Source organism: Peromyscus eremicus, chromosome 7 (genome assembly GCF_949786415.1).
Source record: "Peromyscus eremicus chromosome 7, PerEre_H2_v1, whole genome shotgun sequence".
NCBI lineage: Eukaryota > Metazoa > Chordata > Mammalia > Rodentia > Cricetidae > Peromyscus > Peromyscus eremicus.
Window position 1 is genome coordinate 73934174 of NC_081422.1, and position 26542 is coordinate 73960715.

The window sequence follows — 26542 nt, forward strand, 5'->3', positions numbered from 1 at the left end:
TCAAAGTAAAAAGGGATGGAAGGAGGAAGGTAGGGAGAAATGGAGAAAGTCAGCTTAGAACTAACTCACAGGAGATTGCATACATTCCAAAGCAAGAGTGAAGAAAAAATGTGAGTTTAGAGAAAATGGAGACTAGGACTGAGATACTAAGGGGAGACCATGCAGAGGAATTAGACTTGTCGGGTGAGGTTGGGATAATCCCATCATCTGCACATTAATTTGGATGTTACAGGTTAAGATGTAGCATGTTATAGTAGACTTTTTAATGTAAGTAGGCAGTTACAAATATAAGACAGTTTTTCAATCAGTCCTTATAATAGAAATTATTCCCAAATCATGTTGTCCCACATATCACATCAGAGGAAACTCTGTAAACTCTGTCACACAAGATCCAAAGGCTCAGTAATACTTATTACTTAATTAATTCTTCTTAAGAAGAAGCTTCATATCACCCTCCAATGAGGTGAAATGATTTTTTAATGACAATAAATGCGTATTATACATACATATTCGTCAATTGGATCACCGACGGTAGGAGAGTAGATGATCCTGTATTGCTGAACTGGCCCATCAGCATGGTCCCAGGCTACAGAGAGGCTGTTGGTCGTCTCTCCAAAGACCCGTAGATTCCTTGGACCACTTCGTGGAACTAAAGAGAACACACTTGGGTTTGCTGCTTGCCTGACAGCATTTCCCAGGTCAGTTTACAGAAAGTGCTTACGAGAGCTTCACCGTTCATGATGCAGTACAGATTCTTCTGCGGTTTTAATGTGGCATCCCCACACAGCATAGCATGCTACATGTCAGAGCTAGAGTTACAAGCTGAGCTTTCGACAAAATGGAGCTTGGTTTGAGCCTAAATATGCAGACTGGGAAAGAAGAGGATCCTTTTTAGGCACTGTAACATCCTCCATTTAATGAAATAGAGAGACCAAGCCTTCACATTTCCAAAGTGCCTGTTTGGCAAGAAAACCCACTGCATTAAAAAGGAAGAGGGACAAAAGAGGAAAGCCCTCTTTCATTTGAGCCCAGATTTTTTTTTTTAATGATGAAATTAAATTCATCCAGCGAAAGAGATGGTTGTGGACACATAGCCTGAGCCTGAAACGTATGTGGGAAATCCCAGGCAGAACTACATGCAGAGGCTACCCTGCCCTACGCAGAGTCCTTGACATCCCTCACTCACTACCCACCAACCACTCCTCACTCAACCACAAGAGATAAAGTGGAAAAGGGATTTTTGCCTCACGTGTTCGGCCCTGGCTGGGGCTGGGATTCCCCTCTCCATCTGAGTAGAGAGCCACAATGTTCACAGAATAGGGTGTGTCAGGAATCAGCCTCTCCAGATGCACCGTGCGGGTATTCCCTGGCACCACAATCTGAAGGAGAGAAAACACGCCAAAGTCTGTCTGACAGCCACCCAAATGCTTGCCAGGGCTTCAGTTAGTCAGCATAATAGTATTTATCGTGAAAGGCTGAGCCCAGGCACGTTAGAAGCCAAGTGTGCTCCTCTGCAAGATCTGCCTCTAGCACATTATTAGATGCAAGTTATTCTCAGAAATGCCCTTATTTGCTTCTTATCTCCAATTTACATTCCTCATAAAGACTTGTAAATGGAATATCTAGGATGCACATTTGCTCAGAGCAGATCCTGAGAGAAGGGATCCCATGCCAGTGCCAGAGAGATTTACTGTTAAGAAGAGAAATTTTGGATAATGGTAAAGTTGTGTGAATATGTCATATCAAATACAGGGGCATTAAAAATCAATGCTACTGCAGAATACACTCATTGCTTATCACTTTCTCATTTTTGCTCACCATTGCTCACTTTTACAGACTTGTCATTCCATAAATTCATTTCCCCTGCAGTGTTGTAATGCTATTATTATTCACATAAGTCATTTCTGACTTGTATGTTATTGGCCTACTCATAAAACAAAACTGGAATTGTATCGGGAAGATGACTGCAAGTCTATAACCATATCATCCCAAATATGCCTGATTTCATCTGGTCTCAGAAGTTAAATAGTATGGCTAGCACTTGGATGAAATACTGAAGAGACACTGTAATTTGTAAGAACCAATAGAGGTTTACTTAACATATATTCATAGCAAGGACGTGTGAACTTTCCTAATGTATCTATTATTGAAAATTCTAGAAATGGTATGCATCTCTTATTATCATTAACTCATAGCTAATTTGCATTTCCTCCCAAGTTCTTTTCTGAGCAAACTTATAATTAATATACCTGTCTTAACTCATCAAACACAATAATTTAAATGTTACATACTAGCATATTTGTGAATTATATTCTTAAAGGCTCCTAAATGTTACTCAAACGTGCAACTATAATAATCAGGAAGCATAATTATAACAGTGACACCAATAATTGGCTTATTGTTCCTAGCCATCTGCTGTGGCAGAAGCCACAACAGAATCTACAAGATTCTTTGCTGAGCTCTAAGATGATGAAATTACTTACAGATTCTGAGGGTCTTGTGCCAGCAACAGGAGAGTATACAATGCGGTACTGCTGTACTGGCCCTGGAGCAGGGTCCCAGCGGACATCAAGGCTGTTGGGCGTAGGGTTATACACTTGGATATTTCTTGCCAGTCCTCTCACCACTGAGGAAAGGAAAGCCAATGACTATTTCTCATGTCTGTTTATACATGTCAAGCTTTACATCACTTTTCCACAAGTTACACTCTCTAATAGGATAAAATCTATCCACTTTATGCTGCTATCTACACACAAAAGCACAATAAAACTCTCCCAACACAGAGTTAGTCAAAGTTAGCCTTTGCTGACGTGGAGTCAATGTTGCTTTCAATAAAAATAAGTGAGTATGAGCAACAGGATTGGGCTGGTCTTAAAAGGACGTGGGACTAGCGAAAGGAAACAGAAAAGTAGCAGAGTTTCCAGTAAAGTAATGGGGCCAGAGGAAAGATTTTATATAGCCTGCCTTCTGACCAACAGAAAGATATAGAGCCCATCAGATTCAGTCAGCTGCTTTCAATCATTCATTCTTTCATTCATTCATGCCTGTCTTATTCAACACTAGCTATGGAATATCTTCTGTGGTTTAAAAAAAAAGACAAATGAAGAGACAAGTCAGTTCTCAATTAACTTCCACCAATAAAATCTAGAAAACTAAATCAGCATACTAACCCCAAACTCTAGCTTAACCAACAACATCATCTCTCTAGACCCCTGATCTTCCCCCAGAGGAAGCTACCCATGCTTGTTCCCCTTTGACCAGCTGCAAGTATGTTTTAAAAGTCAGGAAGATATTTATAAGTGTGCACAGAAGACTAAGCAATATCCAGAGAGAACAACAAAAGCATTTAAACTAATTTATCTACATTAATGGTGAATGAAAGCACACAGGTTCTTAATACCAAAAGCACTTCAGCAGCAAACCAGAAAAATCCACAATCAAGTAATAAACAGGTTTCAACAACCTACACTATAAAACCCAATGACAAAACCAAGCTTCATTCAAACTTACAAGATGCAAAGCACAGCCCCATATGTTTTTGTCAGTGAAAGAGAATAACCAAAATCACACAAGGATTAATATGATATACGTTGATAGATTCTGAAACTATAATTTCAAAGTAATGCCATTTAAAGGTTACTTTATCCAACAGGTTAATAGTTGGTGTTGGAAATGTGAACTGTAGGTCATTTTGATATTTTTATTCTTCTCATTCTGGCCTTTTTTCTAATTTTTTTCCATGATCAATGAGACCTTTACAAGGTAGAGCAATGTCTATAATGAAAAGTTAATTCTCCTGCTTTTGACTTACATGTCCTTCCAGTGTCTGATGTGCGTCCACCATCACCTTCTGTATAGACAGGAACCACTGTGACAGTGTATGGAGTATCTGGCTGCAGGTTCCTAAGAATGGCATAGTTGGTATTTCCAGGGATTGGTACCTAAAGATTTTAGTAAAACACAGAGCATTGAATTTGAAAATGATAAAGGAGCTAATCCTACAAATAATATAATACCAACTGAAAATACCACCTCAAGATGATTGCTAGAAGTCATGAAGACTTCTCTTTATATAGTGTCTCCCTATATCTTCTACTTCAACCAGCACCCAAACCATGGTCTTCCTATTCCCTATGCTCCGAAGCACCAAGTATGGGTCCTCTATCAATTCCTTTACATTAATATAAATTCTTCCCTGTGAAACAACTTAACTCTTTCCATTTCCTTTTAAAAACCAATCACCTAAAGTTTAAACAGACTAGCATTTTCCACTTAGGAGTGAATTCGAGGCCAGCCTGGTCCACATAGCAAGTTCCAGGACAGCCAGGGATACATAGAGGAACCCTGTCTCAAAAAAATAATAATTACCAGTTCTTCTGGACCACCTGCTGTTGGGGCATAGAAGAGTTTGTACTGGCGAGGATTGCCCTCTGCATGGTCCCAGCGAACACTCAAGGTGCTGGTAGAAGGGTCATACACTCTCAAGTTCCTCACAGTATTCAGAGGTTCTGAAATACACAGGAAGTACACTGTAGTGGTGCTCTAACTAGCAAATATATTTGAAACACGGGTTAAACAATATCTTTAACCCACCTAGAACATAGTATACACCCTATAGATATTTATTAAAATAATAATTAAAGAAATAAAAGATCAGCACATCTGTAGTATGTGCGTCTCATCTCTCTGCCAGACATTTTGGTTCCCTGAACTTTTCTTTTAATCCTGGTAGAAAATAACATTTTTGTTTACACAAATAAAGACATAATTAAAAGCAAGGACGTTAAAAACAACAACTACCATCTTAAAAGATGCATCTATGGCTCAGAGAACATCGTGGACGAGAGGGCAGAGAGACTGTAAGAGCCAGAATATCAGGAAGTCTGCAGTGAAACAGTGTCTCCTAAAAGTGGCTGCATAAACAGATCAGAACAGTAGCGATATCAATGGGCATTTAGACATGGGATGAGAACGTTTTCATGGCGTCCTACCCCTAGACAAAGAACTACAGACAACGATTGACTTCTGGGAGGAGGATTAGCCTCTCCCAGGGATGAGCCCTTTTATTGGTTGTTCAATGCAGGATGGCCAGCCTTGAAACTATGTACACACAAACAGCAAAAAATGGACTGAGCTGGATGTATATACATATACTTGTGTACATACACACACACACACACACACACACACACACACACACACACACACACACACACACACCAAACACAATCAAAGAAAAAGAGGCTATTGCCAGGCATGGTAGTACACGCCTTTAATCCCAGCACTTACAAGGCAGAGGTAGTTGGATCTCTGCGAGTTGAAAGCTAGCCTGGACTACATGGTGAGTTCCAGGACAGCCAAAGTTATGTAGACAGAATCTGTCTCAAATCGGGGAGGGGGGCTAGGGAGGAAAGAAGGGAGGGTAAACAGGCTTGACAGTAGGGAGGGGTCATGGGCGGGGTTTGAGGTAAGGGAGCTGGGAGGGGCTGGAAGGAAGAAAGGGAGCAAGAGATGATGTAACTCTATTTCAATGAAAAATGTTCTTAAAATTTCTTAAACTTAAACTTTTGAAAAATCAATAAGACGTTCTGTTTTCTGTGTTTCTAGAAGATGTGATTTCATTCACGGTGATTATTAAGAAGCTGCACTTACTGGTCTTGCCCCTTCCGGTCATCCGGCCGCCTTCACCATCAGGATACTGGGAGGACACGGTGATAGTGTACGGAGTGTCAGGCTTCAGTTTCTGCAGGACCACGCTGTTCTGCCGCCCTCCTACTGTGGTCTTCAGGAAAACACTTCTTGGTAAGCATCAGCCTTACACTTTCCAACTCACCAGTTTATTAAACACAGCTCTTTCTCTGGGGGAACTATTTGAGACCCTTGCCAAGTTCTGAAACCATGACCCACAATGAAGCCTTAAACTATATATCACAGCATAATTTTAAATGTAGAATATGTGTCTTGAGTCATGAAAAGAATTCCAAGCTTTAAACTGGAGACCTCAAAAAGGTATTTCAACTTGCTAGCAGCCAGCATGGCAAACTTTCATCCAAAACACATTTCACAGAACTCTTCCCAAAAACACAGCATTAATCATAAATGAGTTACAAACGGTCTTTAAGATACCAAAAAAACTGCATAATTTTAGAGGCTCCTCACCGTTCGGTATTATTCTTGTTATTTTACAGATGTTTTTTATTTGCTCTAGAAACACATTAAAATGATTCGGCAAAGGATCTAAAGCTCTTGGTGTTTCCCCCAAACACTGCCATTCTAACAGCATTAGCTGTGTGAACGACGTGACCAGATCCCTCGCCAAGCCACACTCAGGCAGGGGTTCCCAGTGATCTCCGTGATACAAGCCATGAGGTATGAAGTGTCTCAATTTCCTCCAATTATGGAGTCTGAAGTTTTTTTATTCATTGCTCAAGGCCGTCTTGCTATCTTGTTGAAAGAAAATTTGTACGATTTGTTAACAGTCTACTGAATTCAGATGTTTATGCCATAGTAATTAAAATCACATGAAAATGGCACGAAAATGGCATGCTGCCCACAGTGAGTGCTCATGAAAATGGCTGGATGTATTAGCACTAACAGATGTTTCCAACTTAGTACCCATTCACTCAAACAGTCTGAGTTCTAGGCAGAGGGGGTGGGGGTGGGGGGGACTCTGTGGATCGCTGTAGTTGTCTTCAATATGAAGAAACTGAGTTACAGTGGCTCATTTCAAACCATCTACTATCAGAGGCTGTGGGAGAAAGAGATGAGGACAGGTAGAAGCCATGTTTATAAAACTTTGATATGTAGCAGGTTGGAAAGACTTCTTTAGGAAAACTAATCTTATAAGGAAGGAAATGGGTGTCTACTTATATCGCCCATCCAACTTTCCAATAAGCCCAGAATTAGTGATTTGTTGCTTTGATTATTTCAAAGACTGGTATTCAAATGGGACTGGCACATAGGTGGTCTAGCTAAGTTCATTTGCCAGCGCCCCTTACTACATACATTTATCCACTGCCAACCTCAGCTCTACTAAGTTTCTAAACTGGTAAAAGATATGATCTATTTGCTTGAGCTTAACACAATTAGTGATTAAACATTCAAAAATTGTCTCTCTATGAGTTTATATGAGGAAATAATATAGCCCATGCCCCTGCCAAAAGCCGGCAAAGTTCTAGAGCTCACCAAAAAAAGACATTTGAAAATAAATCAGAAAATATAACCATATCTGTATAAAATTATGATGCTTCCTGACTTAGGATAAAGTGCACTTCGTAAAAGGCAAAGCTGGTGGAATCCCAGACAAGCAGCTAAATTAAATAAGAGTAACAGACAAAGGTTCTATTGAATAAGGGAGGTCTGGGATATTAAAGATGACAGCTGAGTTCCCAGTGTTATCTTTTGCAAGGACCTCTGTTGTGGAATATTAGTTGAAGATGTGTTACATTCTTTCATGCTGTGGAATATTTGTGTAGTGATGCAAAGATGTGTTACATTCTTTTATGTTGCATTTGTTTAACTCTGTGAAGCTGAGTTACTTTGCCTGCCTAAAACACCTGATTGGTCTAATAAAGATCTGAATGGCCAATAGCTATGTAGGAGAGAGAAATAGGCAGGGCTGCCAGGCAGAGAGAATAAATATGAGAAGAAGAGAAAGAAGAGGAGAAAAGGGGAAAGAAAGAAGATACCAGGGGTCAGCCACACATCCAGACATGGAATAAGAAAGAAAGAAAAGATATACAGAAATAGAAAAAGGTAAAAACCCAGAGGCATAAGGTATACAGGATAATTTAAGTTGAGAAAAGCTAGCTAGAAATAAGCCAGGATAAGACCAAGCATTTATAAGTAATAATAAATCTCTGTGTATTTATTTGGGAGCTGAAGGGTAGGCCCCCAAAGAGTAAAGAGCAAAGAGTAAAAACAACCAACTACAGACCTCCATTTTGTAAATATTTTTAATTAGGTCAGTGGGCTTCTAGATAGGGAAAAAATAGATCTGATATAATCAGAAATATTGAATATCTACATAGACTCAAAAACTTTCTAGATACCATTATGCTACTTGGGCACATGACTAATATGTACTTACTATGAAGAGCAACTATCAGGTCTCACCAGAGCATTCTGCATGTCTCCATCATGCACTCCAGAGGGAGGGCCAGCTAGGCTCAAATGATTCTATACAAAACAGGAAATCCTACATTCCCTAACAAGGTTAATACTGTAAACATTCAGGGGAAACAGCTGAAGAGCAGCAGGCAGAATAGTTCCAACTTAAATATTCACAAAATGAATTACCGTTTGTTCATTGCCTTCTCCTGTGGAAGGCTGATGTGTGATTCTGTATTTCTGCACACGACCACTAGCAGGATCCCACTTAACAGTCAAGCTGTTAGATGTGGCATTGTACACCTGAAGGTTCCGTGGACCACTTTTTGGAGCTGAAAGATTGTTGAGAACATATTAAACACATAGAACAAGCCCTCCTTTTGCCAAAAACCAAAACCAAACAAACAAAAAAACCTGTATAGTTTCCAAGGAAATCAAGAGGGTTACATACCATTGAGTTTAGAATTAACTTTAAGCCAATAATATGGTCACTGAATATTAAATGGCTATTTGGTATGGACTGAATGTGTTAGTTCCTCCCAAACTTTGTCATCTTGTATCACGAAGCCCTAACACTCAATATGGCAGAATTTGCAATTGGCGCTTTCGAAGATGATGTCATGAAAGGGGGTCACTCAAATGAAATTAGCCCTTACAAAAGGAGGCATGAGAAAGAGAACTCATTTTCTCTCTGCCATGTAACAACACAATGAGAAGATGAGTACAAACCCTTCCCCAAGAATTGGCTGCCATCTTGTCTTGCTCTTGAACTTCCTATTCTCCAGACTATTTTGAGTGGTGCTAGAGATTAAAGGTAGGATCATGCAGATACTAGGCAAGTGCTGATATTTTGTTATGTTATTTGTTTTTATTTGTTTGGGGCAGAGCACACACCTGCCACATCTTATATGTGGAGATCAGAGGACAATCTGGAGAAGTCAATTTTCTCCTTCCATTCAGTCAATACTGGAGCTTGAACTAAGGCTGCCAGGCTTGATGGCAAGCACCCTAACCTACAGAGTCATCTTGCCTAACCTTTATACTTTTGTATTATGATTCAGGGTCTCACTAAATTGGCCAGATTGGCATTGGACTCATATTCCTCCTCCTCAGCCTCCCAAGCAACTGGGATTACAGGCCTGCAGCACAAAATCTGGCTTCTGTTCTCTAGAGTTATAGGTATGTAAATGTTTGCTGCTTATACCATGCCATCTAGCATTTTGTTATGGAAGCCCAAGCTGACTCATACACTCTTCAACAAGTAACAAAAAAAAGTAAGTATCTCAAGAAAGGTTGGTTTCGGAAAAAAAAAAAAAAAAAAAAAAAAAAAAAAAAAAAAAAAAAAAACACCTTACAATTAAGATGCAGAAGGTTTGTTCACAATGCACTTTATGGCCCTATTTGATAATTTATGCCTTTTTTCATTCAGTCTGGTAGGTTAATGTCTTACCTTGTGTTGTTAAGGGTATCAAACGCACTAAAAGAGAACAGAATTTGTAGAAACATTAGTGATATAGCTAACGTAGCTTTGTTTCTTAACATTTAGCTTCAAACTATCAAGATCCTATTTGAAAGTTAAACACCTACGTGTGCGCTCACTGCCACTCAGGTCATCACTTTCAGATTCATCAGGATAGATGGCAGTAATGGAAACTTCATACAGAGTGTTGGGGTTCAGATTTTCAAACACCAAGGTATTTTCATCTCCGTTTACGATGGTCTTAGGCAAAGAGGAAAAAACATATACACTCTAAATTAATAATCCATTTATATTATGCATACCCAATGACATTGTGCTGACATCTTTAGGTAAATATTCCTGCTGTTCTAGGACATGAGCCCAAAGCCACCAGTCAAAAATGATATTTATCTGTAGAGGAAACCTACAGAGACAGCCAAACTAAACTAGTGGGAACTCACGAAATTCACATCAACAGCTGTGGAGCCCACATGGGACTGGACTAGGCATTGTGCATAGCGAGACAGGTGTGTAGTTTGATCTGCTTAAGGGGCCCCATGGCAGTAGGATCAGAATCCATCCCTGTTGCAGGACCAGGCTTTTTGGAACCCACTACCTATGATAGGACACTTCTCATAGCCTTGAGGCAGCGGAAGGGGTTTGAACCTGCCTCTACTAGATGTACCTCCCCATGGGAGGACTTACCTTCTTGTAGGAGGAAATGGGGGATGGGTTGGGAGGGGGAAGGCTGGAGGGACAGGAGGAGGGAAGAGGGGGATCTTTGATTGGTATGTAAAATGAATAAAAAAGTTCTTAATAAAAAATCAGAACTTAAAAAAAATGAAGTTTATCTGTAACAGAATGTAGTGCTTTGGATGAGAAACATCCCCTATACGCTCAGGTACTTGAATACTTGATTGTCAGCAAACCTTCAGCTTCCTATTTTGGCTGCATGTCTGCTGCTTCCTCACCACAAAGGATTCTTATCCTCTGGAATGTTAAGCCCAAATCAACTCTTCCTTCCATAAGTTACATTGGCCATGGTATTTTATCACAACAACAAAAGTAACTGATACACAGAAGTAATATATATCTTAGCCATGCTTCCCTAGAAGCAAATGGAAACAAAATGAGACAGAAGAGAGAGACAGAGAGCTAACATTACCTCCATCTTATCTGGGTTTTCAACAGGTGCCCAGGTTATTCTATAGAGAGACACATCTGAAGCTCCATGGTCCCAAGTTCCCCTGAAACTCTCTGGTGTTACTTCAGTAAACTGTAGGTTTGTTGGTGCTGGAACAGGCCCTATCATAGAAAAGGCAAGAATCCATGTTTCAATGGAAACTATAAAATCAACTTAATATGATTAAAATGTTTTATTTTAAAGGATATGGTAAGACCTAACAAAATATGAAGCATTAGAATGAAATATTTTACCAGCTTAGCCAATTTGAAAAATAACATAGGATGAGCAGTGTATGGTTATAATGCATAGGTTACTAAAATATGTAAAATGCATGTTACTGAAACATAGGTCTACTAAAATGATGACCTTTTAAATTATTGTTTAGTAATACTCTTCTATTTCAATAGTTCCCAAAGTTTTTGTATCTCCAGTACTTTGAGGATCTATTGTAGCAACAATATACAGAGATCAAACTGTGTCATGCAATTAGACAGCTCATGGGCCTCAATCAGTCCATCAGTAACCCCAGAGATCCAAGGGCTGAGATTAAGAGGTATTTCATCTTAGAAACAACACAACAGATATCACTGAAATTCAGTAAATCATTGAGACATATATTAAAAACCAATATTCCAGTAAACTGGAAGATCTAGAAGACATGATGGATTTTTAGATGGATATGACCTACCAAAAATAAACAACAGCTTAAACAGATCCACAAGCAACAGTATTGAAACCACAATTTAAAAAATAGTAAAATGTTGGGAGGTGTATTTATGTATGCCAGAGCAGGTCCTGTAGGAGTTGGAAGGAAGAGGTAGAGAATGTATATAATCAAAATAAATTGTATCCATCTATGAAATTCTCAAAGAATAAAGAAAATATTTATAGAAAAAATTCAGGTTGGGCACAGTAGCTCATGTCTTTAATTCTAACACAGGAGAAAGAGACAAGCAGATATCTCTGAGTTCCAGGACAGCCTGGTCTACATCAAAAGTTCCAGACAAGCCAGTGCTATATAGGGAAACCCTGTCTCAAAATCAAATTCCAGACTCAGATATATATTCACTGCTGAATTTTATCAGACCAAATAACAAATAAACAGAATAAAACAAAACAAAAACCCTAACATCAATGATTCTCAAAATATTCCATTAAAAAAATAATAAAAGGGAATATATGCTACCAAACTCTTGTAACAAAGCCAGTATTACCCTGATCCCAAAACTGAATAAATACATAAAAAAATAAAAAAAAACTATAGTCCAAAATTCCTGGTGAACATAGATGTAAAACTTATTAATAAAACACTTCCAAAACAAATTCAAGGACACATCAAAAAGATCATTGACCATGATTAAATTGGCTACATTCCAGCTAGTCAAGGATATAAAAGACCTCAATAATGAAAATATTGAAAGGCTGAAGAAAGAAATTAAAGAAGACACTAGAATGTGGAAAGACCTATCATATTTACGCATTTAAAGAATTTACATTGAGAAAATGGCTATCTTACCAAAAGTTATCTACAAATCAAATAGAATCTCAGTCAAACTTCCAGTGCCATTCTTCACAGGAATAGAAAAAAAAATTAAATACCCAGATAGCAAAAGCAATCCTGAGCAAAAAAGAACACTGGAGATACCGAATACAGGATTTCAAGTTATACTACAGAGCCATAGTATCAAGGACAGCATGGCACTAGTTTAAAAAAAAAGACACATACAGTTTAATGGAATAGAGAACCCAGATATAAACATATACAGCTACACTCATTTGATTTCAAAAGTATACACTCAAGCAAAGACAATGTACTGAACAAACAGTGCTAAATAAACTACATATCCACATGTCGAAGAATGAAACTAAATCCCTATTTCACATCCTGGAAAAAATTCAATCCCAAATGAATCAAAGGCCTTAATATAAGATCTGAAAGTGTTAGATTAAAGAGTAGAGGAAACATTTCAAGATGTTAGGCATAGGCAAGGACTTTCTGAATAGCATCTAGTCACTCAGGAAATAATGCCAACAATTGACAAAGGGGACCTCAAAAAATCAAAAACAATAAACAAAAAGAAAAAGAAAAAGAAAACTTCTGCACATCAGAAATGCCTTCCACCACTCCTGAACTCTCAACATCAATCATATCTCCTGGTAATCAAAGCCAGCTTTATATGAGTAAACACAAATCCATCCAAAGTTTGTTCTAATAATGGAATAAAAAGGACCATGGAAATAAAGAGAGTGGTACCACTTCCACAGTACAACTCAAAACAACTCAACTATTAATCTCAACTTTAGAGCTATTGAAATTTAAAATCTTAGTTTTTGAAAGAATGCATGGAAAGCATAAATTTCATTACTGAATTATCTATTTCCTGACTTTCCTCTCTTTTTATCTATTGTATATACAGAGCTGTCTAGTCTACTCACCATGTCATCTTCTTCTCTATCAATGATTTTTACCAGATAAGAGCTGACAGCAAGAAGACAATCAAAATGACTACAAGATTTCACATCATAACAAACTAGCAAAGTTTAAAAAGAGAGAGAAATGTGCATACCTGAATTATGGAATGGGTTGTGACATTTGACAAAATACTCTGATCAAATATAGACAGACAGGCATCCACAAAGCAGCTGTACTTGGGTTCGGGGCAGTAGCTAGCCCTCTTACTGTATCAGAGGCAAAGATTCTGGACCCTGGCCTCTACAAAAGGTCCAGGCCTTAGCGCCAGTCCCACCAGTAGATTACTCATGAAGCCCAGAAAGCTATTTAGATTCTCTAGACTTGTGCTGTTCTATGGAAGACACTAGCCACATGTGGCTATTCAGAAGTTAGTGTGGCTAGTCTGAACTAAGATATGTTGTAAATAAAAAAAATATAAGAATTTTTACAGAAAATGTGAAATACCTTATTACAATTATGCTGAAGCATTGAAATGATATATTTTATCATTTTGTGGCTTGAATAAAATCATTTATTAATTTTATGTGTCACTTTATGTTTTATTAAAGCAGATGTTGGAGATTTTTAAACTACATGCGAGGCTCCTGTTATTTGATTAGGATACTACTGGCTCTCAGGTTTCATTTTAATCAATATTGTGATTAAGTTATTATAAGTGGAGCACTTGATTAGATCATTATATGCTTAGCACTGGGTTAAATAATTAAATTACAGGAGCGAGAAATACAAAATAAAATTCTCTGCTTTCATTGGGAAGGAACTGGAGGAATCCAGTAACTAGAAAAGGAAAAGCAGGCATAATAACTAAGTTCAAAACTGCAGAAATACCAAAGCAGCAAAAATCTGACATCCACAGAACTTAGAGCAGAATGGAACAAGGAAGGAGGGTCCCAGAAGGTTATCCTGTGTCTCTGTACCATGCTGCCACCAAGGCTACCTCCCCTCTTCTGGGGTCTGACTGCACATTCTCAGTCCCACTCACCTGATCTTACCATGACCCTGAGACTCTCCACTAATCTTTTATCTTGACAACTGAATTGTGAACTGCTGAAGGGAAAGAGGCTGATATTTACTGTCCAATAGCATTTTACATAAGAAGAAAATCAGAGAAAATAATCTACAAACCCTAGCATCATTAAATGCCGGACAAAGAGCATTAGAAACGGAATGTCCTAGTAAGTAGATATTTGCAAGAATGTTAAATATTTCCTATGCGTCCATAAAACGGCACAACTCACGGGTTGTCTCATAAGCACTCGACGGAGGAGATTCACCCTCATCATACACTGCAGAAACGCTCACTGTATACGGGGTTTGAGAGGAGAGGTCTTTGAGAGTGGTACTGGCCCTTGATCTGTCCACCTCCACCTGTAACAGGAAGAAAGCAGTGGTACTACTCTTTAAAGGATTTGCTTTGGTCTCTCAGATGCTTACTAGAGCTCTCAGCACAAGAACAGAAGAATCATGACTCCAAAAAAGTAGAATTTTCAATTTGCATAAGAACCCAAAGCATGGGCACAACTTAAATGTTTCCAGAAAAAATATATGTACTGGAGTCATGATGACCTCATTTTCAGGCAAGTAATGAATGCTTATAGCAAGCAACGAAACCTTTTTTTTATCTACATCTTTTAATGTCATTGTCTTTTATATATATATATATATATATATATATATATATATATATATATATATATCTCACTTCTTGTGTGCAAGAACTTTGTGAGGCCCCCTGGTCATTAAATCCATTTGAAATGGAAACCCAAAATGAAATAAATGTACACAGACATATAAGTTCACTTTTGTGCAATACATAAATGACAAATACATACAAAGGAGTGAAAGTTTGGTTTCAAAGATGCCTCTAGAATTCTGCCATTAAAACTCCCTCAAGCACACCCAATTTTTAACCCAATTTTAAAGCCCATCTTCCTAGGAAGCCGTCTCATTTTGCTCCCACTTTGAATCACACTGCAGTACAAAAAGCTGTGCACCCCGACATCACCTCAAAAAAGATCAGTCCAAAAGGCATAGCACTCTAACAGCCTGTTCCTCCTTTCTCTCTGACCTGCCCTGCTGTGTCATCTTATCATTATCTAACATGCTCGCTTCCCTCTGTGCTGCATCTTCTCACCACTTTATATTTTTAGAACATCTGGCATTTTTAGTCATTCATACACTAGAGAGCACCATATAAGGCAACCAGATGGGAAGGAAATACCACATGGATTCTATAACTCTTTATCTACTAAGGGATGATGTTTTTGAGATTAACATCACACAGCAGAACATTTCCAAACTAAATCTAACACAGTCCAATATATTACTGATTTTCAAAAGCATGTTTTAACCACACAAAATTTCCGTCTTTCATTAACAAAGTGACAAGTATTCAAAACACGCTATCATCTATCTACCCCTGATAAAGTTATTTTGTTAAGCCTTGCAGGAAAACAACTATTTCCGTATTTTTTTTCTCATCTCCAACCTACCTCTTTGAACTCCTCTTCTGGAGTTTTGTATCTAACAATGTATTTACGAACTTTTCCAAGCACAGGTTCCCAGATGACATTCATGGTGCTATGAGTCACATCACGCAGTTTCACATCCTGAGGTTTGGGTAAGGGTACTGAAGAAGCACAAGATGTTAGAACCAGATGTGAAGTCTCCACCATAGAGTCTTCAGCATTTAAACAAGCCTCCAGGAAATTGCTTGAAGAGTGTAGCTAGGGGGTTGTTGTTGTTTTGCTTTGGTTTTGGGGTTGTTGTTTTTTTTGTTTTTCAAAACAGGATTTCTTTGTGTAGTCCTGTCGGTCCTGGAACTTGCTCTGTAGACTAGGCTGGTCTCAAACTTAAAGATCTGCCTGCCTCTGCCTCCCAAGTTCTGAGATTAAAGGCATACACCACCATGTCAGGCTTGATTTTTAATATGATAATAGAAATACCATTTTAACCAGACAGAGTTGCTTTATTCTCTAGAAGGTTTTTTAGAAATAGGATATATGCTTTTGTTGCACTGCTAACTTCTTGTTTACATAATAATCTCCCAGTCTAGTTAAATTGCTTGCTGCTCAACCATAATGAATCATAAATTCACCATTTATATGTCTTCAGATATTTAAATAAGTTAATACTGAAAATGAAATCAATCAAGGTGTGCTCCCTTAAGGATGTTACAGAAGCTCTCTTGATTACTTTTCAGAACTTGTCTTTAAGACCCTATTCCTGAAGACACCACATACCTGAATCATAGAACATGGATAAGTCAGGCTGGTAGTGACCTAAAAACTGAATCCCTTTTGATTAGCTTTCATAGTGCTAGAAGGGGTTATATACACTACCAGAAAGAAAAACCATCATTCTTACATAACTGTGAACCCTGAAGGCTACAATAATGACTGGCCTGGCAAGATATGCTCACTGATACAATAGTGGCATGAACGCCATGGTAGTAACCAACTACTTTCTGAGTTGATTTGTCCTGCTCCACAAGATGAAATACATACTCATCACAACCATTACCAAAGCCAACAACCTGTAACTGAGCAGGTCCATAGGTGATAGATGGACCTTACTAATATTACTCTGATAAATAAATATAATAGTAAATCAACTCCTGATGACTTATCATTGTATCCATAGAGTAATGCATCTCTCAGCCATCACCAGAGAAGCTTCTTTCTGCAGTAGATGGTGATTAACACAGAGATCCACAACTGGTCAAGATGTACAGAATGAGAGATTATGCCCTAAACAGTATCTGTATTACAACCTCCCCTCCTAAGTCTCAGAAATAACTTGAGAAAAGCAGACAGAAAGCTTTTAAGAGCTAGATATGGTGGATGACTACAAGGTAACAGTATTCTCCAAACTCAACAGGGCAGTTGTACACATGAACTGACAGGAATTGTGACCGCATGCACAAGACTTGTGCAAGTTCAAGCCAGACAAAATCCAGCATGGAGATTGGAGGTGGGCAGGAAGTCTCACCCCTGCTAAGTAGCCGTTGGCAATTGAAACCTTCTGGGAGAGAGAGTGTGTCAATTTTCTTTAAGTGAGTGGACCTTGGTGTACTGACTGTGCTTCGTTGAATGCCCATATGCCCAAGAGGACATAGGCAGCACAGATTGGATCCAATGGGTTCAAAAAGGAAAACCAAACACAGAGTTGGGTGAGTAGAGAAGGGAAGTGGATCTAAGAGACATTAAGGTCTGAATATGATTAAAATACGCTGCATACATTTCTCAAAGGATTAATAAAAGAGAATATTATAGGGGGTGCTATATAAAAATAGTTATGAGAATTAAAATTAAAATTGGCCAATGTTAGGTACCCACTAAGCTTGTAAGAACTGCCATATTTACCTAGATGGTTGGAAGAAAATATAAATGATAAAATTTTGCCAAATTGAACAAATTATTACCTTTAAAAAAGGAGAAGATAATGAACAAAAGAAAATTTCTTTGTTTTTTATCACAGGATCTTTCTACATAACCTTGGCTATCCTGAAACTCATTACGTAAGCCTGGCTAGTCTTTGAATGCACAGTAATCTACCTGATCTGCCTCCTGAGTGCTGGGATTAAAGTTGTGCACTACCACCTGCTGTGGGATGGTCTGTATGTCAGAAGTGTTGCTGATTGGTCAATAAATAAATCACTGATTGGCCAGTGGCCAGGCAGGAAGTATAGGCGGGACAAGGAGGAGAATAAAGCTGGGAAGTGGAAGGCTGAGTCAGAGAGACACTGCCAGCTGCCATGATGACAAACAGCATGTGAAGATGCTGGTAAGCCACGAGCTACGTGGCAAGGTATAGATTTATAGAAATGGATTAATTTAAGCTGTAAGAAAAGTTAGCAAGAAGCCTGCCACGGCCATACAGTTTGTAAGCAATATAAATCTCTGTGTTTACTTGGTCGGGTCTGAGCGGCTGTGGGACTGGCAGGTGAGAGAGATTTGTCCTGACTGTGGGCCAGGCAGGAAAACTCTAGCTACAATCACCCTTGGCTTTATTTATTTATTTATTTATTCATTTATTTATTTATTTTTAATTTTCTCTTGTTATAATGAATGTACCTCCTTCTAGCTGCCCACTGGACCATTCTCTTCCCAGCCACCTCAGAACATGTGTTTCCAATCTGAACAGAATCCCACCCTCTCATGTATCACTAACCACATCCACAAAACCTCCATCCCTGGTTTGGATCTAACACATAAAAGTACTAAATCTCTGTAAGTTGTTAATAAATTTATATTGCCAAGCTCTTTCTTTTCTCTGCCACATGATGTTTATGTTTCCTCAATATCTTTTTCCCCTGAAGTTCCTTCTTCAATTTCCTTAGAAGGGTAGGCTAAGGAGCACTAAATTTAAGTCATATATGGCAAAAATTTCTGGGAGATATATATATACTTCAAGCAAAAAAAAGCACATGTCTCAAGGAAGGGAATTTATTAAACCCTCAGGGGAAAAAGCCATCAGTCTAAGACACTGAACAACACATAGAATAACTGTAGACCAAGAAAAGGCCTCTACACACTGCTTTATATCATTCAGTGGCATATCCCCAACTCCAAACCTGATGACTGGGATATAGTATGTGATCAATGTGTTGTAGGATTGAGTGGACTGATTACTTGACATACTTGGTGCCAGTTTCCACTTCAACAAAAACTCAAAATGCCTGAACTTAACCTAAATATCCTTCTCCAAACTATAGTCATACAATAGTCCTGGTCTCATGTATCTTACACACTGTACTTCATGGATTAAAACATGCAGTATTATTTCATATCTAGGCCTTGATTAGCACATTGCCCAGAGCAACTCTAAAACTCTGCTGATTATAAGATATGTCTCAATATAAGGCTCATTAAACATAGAAAGAAAGATAGATGGATGTAAGGACAGATAGATTGACTGACTGATTGATTGATCCTGACATGGCATGTCATGACAGAATATATAATATCAGAAAGAGTTCTACTTGGAGGAATAAAGAAGGAGAGAGGAAAGGGGACAGAGCAGTAGTAAAAGGACAAATGTAAGAAAAGTACATAGTATAAATATATGGAATGTCACAATTACACCCATTATTTCATATATTAACTAAAAAATAATAACTATAATTGTACATTAATTGTCAAACTATCACTAACATCACATGGAAGTATTCCAACAAATGTTAAGTTTAACAGCAATAATAAAGGAAAGAAAGCCAGCAACATCTTACACGTGACTTCCCGAGCTTTGGCAGGTTCACTAGTGAGGTCATGCAGGACAGCCTGGACAGTGACCTCATATTCTGTGTTAGGAAGGAGGCCAGTCAGCTGCACGTCATTCACTGTTGGCCCCACACGCATCTGCACAAGGAAATGCCAGAGGGAAATAAGACATTTGAGTCAAATGCTTCCACTTATTGGGAGATGCAGCAGAAGCCTGTTAGTAACCACTAGATTAGAACACAGCTTTTATGTTAAAAAAAAAAAAAACTGGATTTTTTTTCTTTCATGCCAATGTTTAAAAAAAATGGGTTACAGGTCATAAACCTCATTTCTATTTTGGTTTGGGGTATAGCATTATAAATTGGTTCTTTAGGACTGTGAATCTATAAATTTGAGAGAAAAGCCGAGTGGTTAAGAAACAGACATCTCTCACCTCTTTGGGTTTTGTTGCTTCAGGGGCTCTAACTGGTTGGTATGACACAGTATAGCCAGTAGCTCCTCCCACAGGCTGCCATTGCACATGCATGGTGGTGGGGCCAACGTCATAAATATTCAGGCTAACTACAGGGACTGGCACTATGAAAACACAAAAGCAGACATCGATTGAGTCCATTCAAACAAATGTTTCCTATTTCATTGATTACATATATGCTCAACAGAGAATGTGTTGCTTGAGAAATTCATGATCTACTATAGCTCCCTCTACCCATAAAGACCCAACGTCTGTGTTCACTGTACTTGGTCCTCACATTCCAGCTATTCAAAAGAGGAAAACGCTGAAAGTTCAGATTGCAAATGGCATTCCAATGAAACCATATGAAAGCCAAAATAGATAAACTTTCTGAGACTTTAATCCCTCTTTCTGGAACATCACTAAGCTAACTATTTTTATTCTTTAGTCATAGAACTTCAGACAGAAGTTACCAACATATAATTTCACTTCATTCTTCCTTTAAAAAAACAGAAAGAAAAAAGAAAACATACTTAAGATGTAAGTTTCACATATCAATGTCTGGAACATAGAGGATTTGTCAAAGGCTGGCAAAAATCTCCCATGTGCCCTGACCTCTTTATCTTGGAAATTAAATAATGGGGGGTTATATCCTTGTGGCCATTTCCCATGTGACTTACGGGTTTTCTCAGTGCCCTTCAGAGGTTCGCTGTACTCATCCTCAACCACAGAGTACACATTCACCACATACTCAGTCTCGGGCTTCAGATCTTTCAGCACTGTGCTTGTTTCTAGTCGACTCACATAAAACTGGAGGGAAAAGAAAAGGAGTAACAGTCAGCTCCATTCGTCATGCTAGACCTCTAAACAGCTGTCTGCAGGAAGTTTAGAAGGCATCTCAGGAGGCCTTGCCCTCTATTCTGAGAAATGACTAGATTACAGAGAGATCTCAGGTGATAACGTAACTTATTTCCCCAGCTACCATCATCTATTTGTAAAACTAGTGAAATTCATCATCCTTAGGAAGAGTCTCTTGTCAACTTTATGAGTCTAGTCCAAACTTATGGATCAATTAACTTGTTTGAAAACTCATACTGATATTCTGCGGTATTAAGAACATTTTTAAAAAATAAGCTGTTTCCCTTTAATGAAGTTCAAAGAGAAGTGCCTGCCTCGAGAGGAACAGAGGGTACCATTATTCATTCATCTGTTGGCCCCCACCCAACGTTTTCCTCTGAGCTCTAATGAGAGGCACTCATGAAGAAAGAGTGCTTCCGTGTCATCTGCTCACCTCCTGGCGCTTTCCTCCAGAAACAGGGTAATATTCCACCTTGTATCTGTCCACACTGTCAGAAGGAGGTGTCCAGCTCACTCGAAAAGAACGGTGAGTCCTCTCAGAAATAACTAAGTTAGATGGCGCTTCCAAGTCACCTGCATGCGGAGATAAAGTGTACACCCTCTTTCATTTCTGCAGCAAGGGGGTGAAGTATGAAATTAGATTGAAATGGCACTGACCTGCACAGAAGTTTTTACAGCCTTTCTTTCACACGGGAAGAGGGTAATGAATCTATACAGAGGCCCATTGCCCATTGACCTCTCTGAACAAATGATCAAAGCGTTCCTTAGACTCAGAAGATTCAAACTCGAGTTTATTGTCCTTTAAACATGATCTCTTGTTCTTTATGAAACTACTAGTTAAAACATCACCTAGACCCAAGACCTCTAAGTCATTTCTGGCACCCTCACCTCTCTCAACCCCATCCACATAGTCAGCAGAAGGGACCTGAGTCCAGACAATTCAACTTTTCTGTTGTCTGAAGTTAGATCAAGATCACTACCCTATTACCATTTCTAGGCATGTTGTGTTCTATGATGATAATACTAGTTGCTTGTCTATGTTAAGTTTCCTTAGAGCACTTACTTCTTATGTGTTTAGTTCTAAGTAGGTAATAAGAAAATCTAATTATTTTTCATTTAAGAAGGAATAAAATATTAACATATTTAAATATGAGAATAGCCATTTTAAAATAGCCAATGGTTGTGGTTTCTGTGGATAAGTGAGAGTAAATAACAGTATCTAGAAAATAACAATAGAAATGGACATGGTAAATACATTGTGGTGAACAGCACGATGTTGCACATAATAATGTAAAGAGAAGGGAGTCACTTCTATAAGTCCTTGAGCGCAACAAACCACTTTCTTATAAACTCCCTTGGGTTTCTTTGTAAGCCCAAACTGGGTGAGTATGTCTACTCTTTGCAGCCTAACCTTTATTGTACTTGGGTCAAAGTCAAGCTTGCAAAATTATCAAGTAGTTTTACTGTCTGGGAAACTTCAATGAATGCAACTATTACTTGGTTGATTAAAAAAAAGAAAAAACAGATAAAAGATGTTTTCATCCCACTCAAAGTTCACTCCAATTGAATAAAAAAAGACAATTCTCTCAGCTAACCCAAAGCCAGAAGCCTACAAATTCTGGCTCCCCAGCTGGTCTATTTCTCCAGGGAAAAGGTCAGACTGTTGTTCAAAATCCAAAAGAGAAAATCTGTAAAAGTTTGGAGACAGAAGTTCAAGAAGGAACATGAAAAATAAAATGTGAATGTAACCAAGGACCCAAACATTGTGAAGCATTTCTGCTACACTGTTTACTGGATTCATCCGACTTCTCTGAAACCATTGTAACTTAAAGACAGACTGTCTCTACACAACCCACATGCTTAAGAGAAATGTCCTTATATTCTAAGGATCATGGACTTATGTATCATTATTCTTGCAAAGCTCTTCAATGTTGGTACTGTCCATGTCCTATCCTATGGTTTGCACAGATATTAATCCATCTGTGCCCTCCCCTGTCACTACAAACTCAGTTCTGAAATTCTGTTTCTAAACCCTAATCCCTTTCCATGGTTACCTCATTCAAAGCCCCACAACATCCCTAACCATTTGACCCTAACTGGGTAACGTCTCTGGAGCTATGTCGTCACCAGTAAAAAAGGATTATGAGATTGAGAAAGGTCTCAACATTAAGATTGTAACTTCCCTTCACATTCAGGGATGATCCGTGTAGAGCGTCAACTCTGACAATCTACAGTTGAAGAAAATAAAGCAGACACAAGATGCCTCCTCTCCCAGGCTTAGACATCAGGGAACTGGAAGAGGCTACCAAACATTATTTAGCAAGTCCAATCTGTGAACTTGTTAAAGTGTAGCCATCAGTGTGATATAGCACTGACATGATGCTACTCCACTCCAGAGCAGATCTGTGCCAGAAAGGAAGGGGGTCTATTAACTTTCCTTTTTTGTCTCCTCCCACTTTTGTGCATTAGCTGAACCTAAATAAATCCTTAAATAAGTTGGAACCCATTTTCTAATTTGGTGACATTCCCCTCAAAAAAAAATCACTAAAAAAAGGAACTGAAGTAGAGATCCTTAACTAGGAAGTTCCCCCCAGCAGACATTTGGCAGCAGTAAAGACAATTCTACAGAAGTCTAGTTTCTACTATTTCTGTGAGGTTAAACTCATTCTAACTTTCCCAGAAACAAGATAAATTAATGAAGTGCAGTTTTACCACAATCTTCCTATATAAAAAGGAAGGAATTTTCACATGTAACAAGCACAAAATTTTATAATTAATTTCCCAAAAGCTTTCAAATGTTTACCATGTACCAGATGCAGACATCATAAATTGTAATGCTATATCTACTCACCACAACTCAGGGGATGCTCCTGGCATCCAGGAGGCAAAAACCTCTCATGTGGCTGAGCATTTCAGAGTGAGGTCCCCACCCAGATATACCAGCACCTGGCTAAGCTTACCAGGGCCCTTGACACTGTTACACAAGTTGATGGTGAGGTCATCCACAATCTTGGATAATGACTCAAAATCTGCCACGTTGTATGCATGGGTGTCATCTGGATCTGTAGCAATCATCTTTAACTCAACTTCATCAGCATTCTTAATACCTTGGAAAAGAGTTAAGTACAAAATGAAAGCACTTTTCAGGAAAAGTTAATGGAATGAAGCAAATACATCAGGCCTTTTCTAAGTGTTCTACCACTGAGCCTGTCTTGGGGAACATGCACATGAGCACAGGAACTCACAGAGGCTTTTGTAGGCAAATAAATCCCATTGTATAATTTTATTCTTCTCAGATATAGCAAGGTCTTGATCATTCCAAAAACAACTAGAGCTGGATTCCAAAATTAATATTAGTTTTCCCCTTTGTTGCTTTCAATTCCTCTTTCACTAGACCTTTGTTTGGAAGGGTCAAGAATTCTACCATCTGTTGGTTTGAGTGAGTATGGTAATCCAATAACACGTTTAACTGCAAACATGTCCTCAGCACTTCCGCCACCCGAGGGCATCACCGTCTTCTCCAGTGCTTACCGATAGCAAACAGTTCCACTCCTTCATCCTTGAGTTTCTTTGATGGAGCCTCCACATCATCTTGTGATTTTCCATCAGTAATGAGAACTCCAATTTTGCGAGCACGAGGCCTCATGCCAGCTTGGGTCTTGAAGCTCTGTTGGCGAATGAAATTCAAAGCCATGCCTAGTGGGATTTTTAAAAGACAACCAGTCACATCATTTCTCAGCTATCTGCCTGACCAAAAGCACATGACAAAACCACACCAAAGCATCCTGACTTACCTGTGAGGGTATTTCCTCCTTTGTAGGGTAAATTCGCCACAGCCTGTAATAAACTCTTCTTGTCTCTGTGAGCATTTAACTGCCACTCTGTTCTGGGGTCTCCACTGTACTGAGCGAGAGCTAAAAATAATAACATCACGGATGTTAGGATGTGTTAGAGATCACAATTAAATGTCAAAGATCTTCGGTATTGTCAGAACCTACCAATTTGTACTCTCTTGGGACCAATTTCAAAGACTTCCACAATACGAGAAATGAAATTTCTCACAGTTCGAAAATTTGCGCGGCCGATGCTCCATGACCCATCCACCAGCAACACAATGTCTGCTTCGGCTCTGGTGAGACACTCCATCCCTAACACAGCAATCATGAGATAGGACAGTAAGGAGCACATAGTTTGCAGGTTGCTCCCTATGCAGGCAGCCTCTGCCACCCACATTGTCTATTTCAACACACCAGCTAAGCTTAATAATTGAAAGCCACAACTATAATTTATTAATCTAAAATAACAGTCTCAAGAATCAATTTCTCCAAAGATTATTTCCGTGGCAAATCTTCATCTTTGACTATGTTTCCTGGCCATGACCATAGAACCTAGAGATTTTAATTAAACCATGATGGTCAGTTTGAAAGGCTCACACAATCAATACCTAAAATAATAAATGAGAATGTATAGCTATCTAACAATGAATATGAATAATTTGAATAAGATTTGGATTTGATATAAGGTAAGATATTGCATTCTTCACTATTTAAGATATTAGCAAACAAATATAAAATGGACTGATTAAATGTGTACATTATAAATGGTTTCAGTGAGCCAAAAGTATCCTTTATAATAATTAAGCTGCCAGGTAACTATTACATGTTATAAGGAATCGACACATGACTCTTAAAATCAGAACTTGATGAAGTAAAGAAACATTTTGAAAATCTAACACATTGTTATATTATTCATTGTTAATTGTTAAACTTTTTCATCTACTGGAGATATCAGACAGCAAAGTTTGCACATTCAAAGAATTGAGGAAGGAGGAAGACAGCTAGGAAAAGTATGCAAAGAAATACACAAACTGAGGGCTGTAGAGACAACAAGCAAACACAGATACAAAGCTAAGGTGCTTTGGGAAGAGAAAATAATCCCAATATCCTCAGTGACAAGCTACAAAATAAAAATATAAGTCAGTTAATATCATCATAAGAGAAACAATGAAACAATGCAAAATAGCAAAATTTGACTTTTTTATCCACATCTAACTTTAAATGCTCTTTTTTCTAGAAGCTTGTGTCCCCAGCTATAAAATTACCATTTATTGCAATGTTATCAGATCATGTTTATATCACTCTTAAAATGAAAGAAAATTAAGTAATGCTCATCACACTACAAATTACAAAATATCATCTATGTAATACCTTCCCCAAGATGGAAGACTCCCAAACACTGCTCCTAGGACCTACACCTTCAAAATCTCTGCCTATGCTAAGACTTACTAGTTTCAGCCAATGAGTTTTTAAAAGTTTAGAAGTGAACTTTACCTCCTACTCTCACCTCTAATTATATTAAATGCTGGATTTATTTACATCAAGCCTGTAATTACGGCAAGGGGCAGAATGTCTAAAGGACTTGTGCTACAATTTTGTTCGCAAGTCATGATTGACCACTTTTTTATACGTCAAGCCTTCTTTCTCAACCCAAATAAGCCACTGAAGTAAAAATATGTAATTATTATAGCAAAAGAAAACTGTATCACTAGAAATAACAATTAGAAAGTATAACTACTGTTGTTACAGTTAATAAAAACTAATTTTTAAATAAGTTTTTAATTAATTAAAAACTGAAAAAGATAAGCCAAAAATAGCCTCAGCTGCAAATCTTGAAGCAGTTTTTTTCAAACATAAAATATGTGAATTATTTAAATAATTTGTAGTGAAAATTTATAATTACTTATCATTGTTTAATAACCTAACAACATTTGAGACAGTTTCATATT

The 26542-nt window shown here is 38.3% G+C and overlaps 1 protein-coding gene across 1 annotated transcript in view; it reads right to left on the bottom strand.

The window, feature by feature from the left end:
• Positions 1–26542, bottom strand: part of Col12a1 (collagen type XII alpha 1 chain) — a 110174-nt gene that overhangs the window by 46475 nt on the left and 37157 nt on the right. Inside the window, exons 17-36 of the mRNA XM_059268274.1 lie at positions 24756–24905; positions 24552–24671; positions 24289–24453; positions 23718–23864; positions 21191–21330; positions 20580–20709; positions 19882–20024; positions 19457–19586; positions 15720–15856; positions 14466–14595; positions 10734–10873; positions 9697–9829; positions 9560–9586; positions 8299–8441; positions 5653–5782; positions 4369–4508; positions 3812–3941; positions 2484–2626; positions 1250–1379; positions 507–649 (exon numbers count right to left, since the gene is read on the bottom strand). Of these exons, the coding sequence (XP_059124257.1) occupies positions 507–649; positions 1250–1379; positions 2484–2626; positions 3812–3941; positions 4369–4508; positions 5653–5782; positions 8299–8441; positions 9560–9586; positions 9697–9829; positions 10734–10873; positions 14466–14595; positions 15720–15856; positions 19457–19586; positions 19882–20024; positions 20580–20709; positions 21191–21330; positions 23718–23864; positions 24289–24453; positions 24552–24671; positions 24756–24905 (2651 nt within the window). The remainder of the gene's footprint in view (positions 1–506; positions 650–1249; positions 1380–2483; positions 2627–3811; positions 3942–4368; positions 4509–5652; positions 5783–8298; positions 8442–9559; positions 9587–9696; positions 9830–10733; positions 10874–14465; positions 14596–15719; positions 15857–19456; positions 19587–19881; positions 20025–20579; positions 20710–21190; positions 21331–23717; positions 23865–24288; positions 24454–24551; positions 24672–24755; positions 24906–26542) is intronic.